Source organism: Arachis ipaensis, chromosome B02, assembly GCF_000816755.2.
Source record: "Arachis ipaensis cultivar K30076 chromosome B02, Araip1.1, whole genome shotgun sequence".
NCBI lineage: Eukaryota > Viridiplantae > Streptophyta > Magnoliopsida > Fabales > Fabaceae > Arachis > Arachis ipaensis.
Genome location: NC_029786.2, coordinates 88,255,709 through 88,263,994, shown reverse-complemented (window position 1 = coordinate 88,263,994; position 8,286 = coordinate 88,255,709). Strand labels below are relative to the sequence as shown.

At 31.3% G+C, this 8,286-nt stretch overlaps 1 protein-coding gene across 2 annotated transcripts; it reads right to left on the bottom strand.

The window, feature by feature from the left end:
• On the bottom strand, positions 3,018-8,138 carry LOC107625625 (probable proteasome inhibitor). Of its 2 annotated transcripts, XM_016328308.2 has the most exons (9): positions 7,735-8,138; positions 6,720-6,891; positions 5,949-6,095; positions 4,977-5,063; positions 4,166-4,243; positions 4,023-4,057; positions 3,873-3,927; positions 3,689-3,778; positions 3,018-3,256 (listed from the first exon to the last, which is right to left on the bottom strand). In XM_016328308.2, exons 1-9 carry the CDS (start codon positions 7,907-7,909, stop codon positions 3,184-3,186), a joined length of 912 nt encoding a protein of 303 aa, XP_016183794.1. In that variant the 5' UTR covers positions 7,910-8,138; the 3' UTR covers positions 3,018-3,183. The 2 variants fall into 2 exon arrangements, with proteins under 2 accessions (XP_016183794.1, XP_020971766.1); XM_021116107.1 differs by lacking the exon at positions 4,166-4,243.

The following is an 8,286-nucleotide window of genomic DNA, read 5'->3' as shown; positions in this document are numbered from 1 at the left end:
CTAATCTATCATTGGACTATTAAATTTTAATTAAGAGGTTTAATTTAATCTTATTAAAAGGGAGATTAATATTGTGATTAATCTGTTAGCAAAAAGAAAAACCTGATGAAGTAGAATTTACCAAATGATTGGAGCTCTGATCAGAGTTGTATAATTTTATTGTGTTGTCTTATTGCTATTTTTTTTTTATGAAACTGAGTTTCCTGTTCTAACTTTTTCTAGAACACCCAAAACCAAAGCTCTTTGGAGTTCGGACCAAGTTTTATAAAGTTGCCCCCTACTAATTACCGAATACTATAGTAGTATAGTATGATGCTCCATTCTGATAGTTGGTGGCAGCTGGTACCTAATCTGTACTCATATTAATGCGTTGATGACTGTGTAAACACCTAATACATTTCAGTCTATAGATATGTTTTAGACAAAAAAAATCTAATACTATAACATTAACTTTTATTTTTATTTTTGAATTAACGACTCGATTCTTCATTTTTGTACAGCAATCACTCTAATGAAAAAGTTCTTAAGTGCTTCTCTTATGCTCCTTGGAAAAAGTGTTAATATTGTAGCCCATATGTGCCAACTAAAAATTAAAATGGAAATACGTGTGCGATTCCTTGGCTAGATATCATCAATCAGGTATCTTTCATATCTATTAAAGTGTCATATATTTTATGATCTAGTTATGTTTTATAATCTCATATTTTTATTTTGTTTGCTCCTTGGATGTAGAAGATGCAGATAAAGTTAGAAGAGAAGAGTAAGAGACATGTAAGGAGACTCATGGAGACAATAGAAGTGAGCCGTAGGGCAAAAAACTGATAATAAAAGAAGATGAAATAAAGAAAATGGAGAAGCTGAATTGAGCTATATTTTTAATCATTTTAAAAGTATCCAAATTTCTATCTAAAACTATTTGTACTTGATATTTGGGTTAATGAATTAACAATCCGTTTAGAAAGACACCTTATCTATAGGACAAATATTTTTTAATATATAAATAATATTTTTATATTAAATTTAATATATTACATATAAAAAATATTAGGCTTTTTAAACATGTTTTAGATTATACTCAATAGCATATCAGAGTTAATACTTGACAAATAGTTGATAATAGACCAGCTCAAATCAATTAATCATATTATAGACTTGATATATTGAGAATTAAAACCTCACTTGACCTATTTACATTTTTAACTATAAACAATTTTTTACTCTTGTAAAAATTGGTTTTTATGTTTTTTAAAATTCACAGTAAGGACACTGTATAATGTTTGAGATTGAGTTATCTCAAAGAAATATCAAAAGATAAAAAATACAAATATTTTTTTTAAATTATCTAATTTTTTTCATTAGTATTTAGTTACTTTAGAACAATTATTTTTAAGGTATTATTTCATTTGGTAAAAGAAAATGTATATATAAAGAATGACTATGCTAACACTAAGATTAGTTATCAAAGTCACCCACTAGTATAAAATACATATTAGAATATAAATACACATTAAAAATAAATTATTAAATCACACGTGTATTTATACACAAATATATTAGTAGTTGATTTTAGTAGTTAATTTTTGGTGTATGAATAATATTTTTAATAAAAAATAACTTTATAATTTTTTGATTAATAAATACTTCTCTAATGTGTTTGACAAGAATAATTACGAAAGACTTTTAGTAAATAAAAAATTGTTGAGATTAAAATATCTAATTTGAAATCTCCATTCTCTCTTTTTCTAATTTATATATTTTAGTGAGAAAAACAACAAAGATTAAAACCTTAGTTAGTTTTCTTTTTCTTAGGTATAAAGATGTATTTTGGGTTGGGAGTATATTTGGACCTAGCTACTTAAAAATCATAACATGATGATCTGACCCGAATCAACTAACTTCTTTCATTTTAGAAATAAATCTCAATTGGATTTAACCAAACCAACTTATATTGACATAGATTGGTTCTTCCATTTGGGGAAAAAATGTTTATATACCCTAAAATTGTCATGCAAAATTGTGTCTCCCACTCACATTGTATGATTATCAAAGGAGTTCAAGATTTTCATACAAATTTCATTTCTCATGAACACAAAATATATTTTATTTACGTGCATTTCTAGAATAGTGATAAATATCGAAGTGGTCCCATAAAAAAAATATAGACGAGGTTCTCATTTATAGTAAATAAACTATATAACCAAATTGTTTAACATTTATAATAAAAATTTATTGCAATTATAATCAACACATTTAAATACATTAATCAAAGTAAAAATTCAGGACAATGAAGTTAAAATCTGTATATTAGCAAGAAAGAAAAAAATCTGTGAGTTGAAATTGATGATGACGAACTATTGAAAATGATGAAGGGGCAGAAGGAGTCAAAGGACTTTCTCAATTAGAAGAGGGCACCACAATTTTGGGTTTGTCATGTGTTATTTATTAAAAAGAATGTTGCACCAGATAAGTAGGAAAAGGAGGAAGAGAATAAATTGCATTTAATAAAACAAAAGAAAAATAAATAGATAAAGCAATACATATACAATACATGTTTTCTTTGGTATTAGTGACATACATTTTATGTTTATGAAATAATTGTTTTGCGAATCATATCATGTATCTAATATGAAAAAACCACACCATCCAGAAAATTAATGAAAAAATTGATTTTCATCTAATATCGCATTGTTAAAAGTTCCAAAGAAATAATGTTTAAGAATTTTATGTAATTACTTTATTTTCTAATTTATTTCACAGCATATCAAATTTGTATAAAATATGCCTCATTTAATCATTTTCTCACTAGGTTGTTTGAATTACTCTAATCAAATTTTTTCTACAAATAGATCCTCTAAATTGTTAAAAAAATTGAAAGAGTAAAATATAATCTCTAATTTTTCATTGCTCTTACTCTCTTTTTTTTTTGTCCTATTTATAAAATTAATAATAAAATATCATACTTTACTCTATCAATTATTAAAAAAATTGAAAGAATGTATTCCTAATAAAAAAAGGTCTGCAATAACTTTTTTAATTTCATTTATCCAAGACTTGGAAACAGGAATTAAGACATTAAGTAAGAAATTGAATTGTTTATAGCGTGAAATATCCAAAATTACACAAACTGAGATGGATGTTCCAAAGATGACTAAACAGTTCTATGTACAACGTGATCTTCGGTAACTATATAAAATCCCCATCCCTCCGAAAATGTTCCAAATCTGGATGAACATTATTACCTTGCCTCGGTGGCCTCCTGAAAAAGAATAAGAGAAACAAGAAAATTTTAATTCAGTGTGTTTCACACAAACACACGATATATTGATTTTGTAGTTGATGTAATGTTTAACTATCCCTAACAGCTGCTTTGTTAAAAATATGAGAAGTAATAATACAACTGAAGTTTTCATCATTCCACGTAATAACAATAATCCTTTTTCACCAAATATGTTCAGTTCTTCATCAAAGACATGATAGGGAAACACATCTTAACTTTTAATCCAGTTTACATAGTGGTACAATCACATCCGTTCTTTTAAATTCACGCTGTCAATATAAAAAGTAGTTATTTTTGCTGATATAGCTTTATATAATTGGATGTACATGTAAAACGCTGACAATACATCGAAACTAAATTCTAATAAATAAAAAGCTGCAAAATGACGTATAATAAATAAACAAACCATACCTCTGAAACCTGTTGGGTTCAAAGCCAGGAACATCAGGTGGACCAAAGGGATCAAACCGTGCACCCGGTGGAACACCAGGAGGGACTCCCCTATTTTGATAAATGAAACCACAGATGTGAGCCTCAAAAATGAGAAATCATCGTAGGAGAGCAATGCAGGAAGAATGAGATACAGATAGCTTACGGTTGTCCTCCGGGGAAAGGGGGTTCTCCACCAAACCAACGGGGATCATTAGGTCCTGTTTCCAAGTTGAGAACTCAGCATTGCAAATATTTAGGGGAAACCATGTTTGTTATAATTGTATTTAAATCGGAATTTTTTCTTGATACATACCTACAAGCATGCTGCCACCAGTGCCCGGATCACCCCTGAAATCAACGACAAGAGTTTCAACTTAATGAAACACTAAAAAGCACTTTAACATGGAGCTAACAACTTTGAAAGAAAAACCAAAAAGTATATTGGAGAAGACATACCATGTAGGGTACACTCCAGCAGGAGGCCCAGGAAAGAGATCACTACCACCAACTGGATTAACGGGAGGATATATAACTCTAAAGAAAACATGAAAAATATTGATCGATGCAAAGTTCAACATTATTATATGAAGAGAAGATAGTGAAGATGGTAAATAACGACGGCATAGCTTGGAAGCAACTAAGTGAACCAATTGCTCCATCAAATATACTAAGTGCATATAAACTGATCTTGACAAACACTAGATATACAAATTAAACAAATGGGACACTATTCCTGTCTACAAGCTAGCAACTGACCAGTTGCCTAGGAATCTGGTTTGCATCAGTTGGGAAAATAAATGGACAAGGCTTACTAAAATTATTAAGTCACACGAGAGTTTGAAGATGAATACGATATCATGGTTAATGTGATTTAAAAATCCTTGACTTAGTAGGAACGGTAATTATATGTAAAACAAATTTGGATCAACTAAAATGAATATTCTTGTAAAATAAGAACTCCCTTTAGATAATTTCATGGGATCCATGCCCAACGGGAGTTACTAATCCAAGTGTTAACTCACTTTTTCACTTCACAAGGAGACTTATTTTAAAGGATCACAATTGGTGTAGAACATAATCATGCTACATCATTAACACTGCCTACTCACATTACAAACATGGACAATTAACTAAACAACAAAAAATATTTCAATTACTTAGACCCTTAAAAAAATCTCTCCTATTGAGGGAATTCAATCATTCAAGGCTGATAACAGCAGTTTGACAAACTACATTGAAATCATAATATCAATAGGCAAATCCTTACCCAGAGGGATGAATTGGAGCACCACCATGTCCACCAAATCCAACAGGAGGCTCGTGTATCTCTTGCCTTGCTTCTCTTGATCCAGATCTGTAAAGTACAATGATAAAATTTAGTGAAGAGGATATCTGATAAAACAAATCATACGTTCAAAATCATCATATGCAAACAATCGTTTAATACAAAGTATGAAAGTACAACCAAAAGTTTATTTTCAATGTGAGTAGAGACTTTGATTTATACAAGATTCATATCCTGGCTCGAAATTGTGTGTGTAGGTGCTCAGTACAACATTTTGCACCTGTGCTTGATTGCAGAATAAGGAAAATGAAGTTCAGTTCATTTGGTTATCCTACATGGTTTATTTTGTGCACACAAAAGGACACGGACAGCTGAGTTGACATGTTCATAACCTCAAGTAAAAAGTGAAATATGATTACTCAGCCACAAAATGGGCATCAAATCAAGAATTGGATCATGTTCGTTAACTAGGAATCAATCAAGAAATCTGATATATAGATAAAACATATAGGCAGCGTAATCAAATATCTTGAATTTCAAAGTGGAAAAAAATCATGCAATTTTCAGTACTACACAACTTAGCACAATGCACACAAAAAAGTCAAAAGAAAAAGGCTTATTAAATAAAACATAACAGAAACTTTCAGAAGAATAAAATATTTCATTGAAAACTGTCTGCAAATCTGGTATCGATGTAAATAGCTAAAAATGTTGAGAATAGTAACAGAATACCACAATTACCCATAATCAGTATATTATAACTACACAATGAAATGCATATTTGATGGCATATACATGAAACTCAGGAACTACATAAAAGAACAGAAATAGGAAAAAATCCTAATACTTCTACAAATATATTACAGCATCATTCTTAAGTTGAAAAAGGAAGAAGGAAGATTTTACAAAAGGAAAAGATAAAAAGAGGTGATTGAGACATGAAACCATATGTACCGTGGAGGATTACTTGCTGAACTGGAAGTGGAGGAGCCATCTAATTTGGCTAAGATATCCTGATTTAGTCTTCTCACCAGCTGCTCCAAATTCTTGAACTGCTCAGAATAATTGCTGCTTTCATTTGCTATAGTATAATCCCTAACACTGTATGTAGAAAAATCAAAGCATCAGATCATGACATAACCGTAAATTCACAAGAAGTACGATTAACCATAGAAAATTTTAATTTTCACAACATATCCGACACAGGAAAATCTTCACCCAGAAAGAAAAGCAGATAACCTTTGAGCAACAAAACTCAATACACACAAGCTTGAAATTTGCAGCATAGAATGAATATACAAAATATTTCTGGTGGTTTTTGTTCCCTCAACTATTCTATCTTAATATTTGATGTGACAAAGAAAGGAATGGGGAAAAGGGTGAAAGTTGACAATACAGAGTAAAAACTCTGATTTCAAATGGTTTTCAAATCACAATTCGGTACTTCAGTTTTCATTAAAAATCATGTATGATTTTTTTGCCCCAACATAGCCATTATATTTTAGTTTCTGGTCTTCCTCGTTCAAGAATGGAAATTTTATTTAATTAAAAAGAGTAATAAAATAAGTCATCAACAAATAGAAGCTCCAAACTCCAACGCAGCCCAATTCAACACGAACAAAGAAAACCAGGTTGGTCAGTTACAAAAATTTAATTTTGCAATGCAGCAAATGAAAGCAAAATCTTGAAGAACTTATAGCTTGAAGGGGGAAAAAAGAGGCTTACCAAATCTCAAGGTGTGCAGGGTCAGAAGACCCTTCCTTCAAGGCATCAATGAGTAACTTCTCATTCATGACGAGGCACTTTACCAGCACTTTATTTGAAACCTTTTCTGGATTGACATAAACAAAGGCATATTCTTGGTCTAGTTGGTTCCAGTTCTCTACAGACACCTCCTCTACACACAATCACGAACCACATATTAAAAATGATCAGTAAATGCTAATTATAAGATTCAAGCTGCATATATCAATTTGCTACATCTTCTCTTGACACCACAAGGTGTCTTCTAACTTCAGCTTAATTGACTTGATCCGCAGATTAGATTGCATAGCCTAATCCTTTGTCTAGTATGGAAGCCCAAGCATAGTGCAGTTTTCCGGCATGAATTGCCATTATTTGTGGTTATCATTGTTCATTAACAGCTACCAACTTAGAAAGCTCAAATTTACTTTATAACCTCTCTAATTCACTCAATCAATAACATATCAGTATTTGATGGTTTTCAATCAATCATCAACTCAAGAAGAAATAATCTTTTAAAGTACATGTTGAACGGCTAAATACACATATTCAATCTTGATGGATAAAATGTTCCTAAAATATCTGAGGATTTGAATTGTATGCACGGCCAGCATAAACAAATCTTAAGTATACATCTAATTATATATTTTCACATTATCAACAATACATGACTCACCTCGTCACTATTTTTAAAGTCATAAACAGAAACTTCCGATTAGATAATCCTATAAAACTCTCTTACACCGATTAGATGAAAATTGTTCTGCATAGCTAGTGCTACCAACTTAGGGCACGTTTGGTTTGCCTTTTTACTTCCTATGTTTTCTGTTTCTTGCGAAGAAAGAAGTGACAACAGAAAACAGAATTGTCAATTGTTTTCACTAAAGAAGAGTGATAATTAATTATATTTGGACATTTCACATAAAATATATCGAAATTAAATGATTTCGTTAAAGAAAAAAGAGAGAACAAAACGGGGAATTAGTGAAAGTGTTACCAGTGGAGGGATGCGAGAGGGCGTCGTCGGAGAGGGCTTGGGGGCCGGTGGCGGTGAGGAGGTAGCCGGAAGAGAGGAAGGTGGCGTGAACGGCAAACGCTGCTTTATCGTGGTCGTTTCGAAAGGAAGGCCTCGCCGCCCTTATGACCGCCATCACCGACTTATCCGTAGCCATTGTCGGTTTATGATTCTAACGTTTGGGACACTGCGTTTCAGCTTTCAGCTTCCGGAGTGAAGAGGAGTCAACAGTGTTGTGGTTCTTTTCTTTCTTTCTTTTGAATTTTGACACAGAAGGTGTTTGTTTCTTCGGAGAGAAGTTGAGCACAAAGGCGAAGTGGTTCGGGGCTAGAGTCTTTATCTGTCGGCATTGGATATACTTGAACGCTTCAAACTTAAACTTAGGACTGTATTTGTTTATTGAGATATAAATATTAATTATTAAACCGGTAGTTTACGTTTATAGTTTATATATTGAGACATAAATTTAGATAAATACAGTTATATATAAATATACATAAAATATATATATTTAGTATTTTTTTTAAAAGTTAA

What these genes read in the sequence shown, in the direction of transcription:
- LOC107625625 (XM_016328308.2), bottom strand. Translation starts at nt 7,909, where the DNA reads ATGGCTACGGATAAGTCGGTGATGGCGGTCATAAGGGCGGCGAGGCCT. An exon ending in CCTGCACACCTTGAGATTTG is followed by an intron (nt 6,096 to 6,719) that starts GTAAGCCTCTTT and finishes TTCTACATACAG; the next exon opens with TGTTAGGGATTATACTATAG. An exon ending in TCAGCAAGTAATCCTCCACG is followed by an intron (nt 5,064 to 5,948) that starts GTACATATGGTT and finishes TGTACTTTACAG; the next exon opens with ATCTGGATCAAGAGAAGCAA.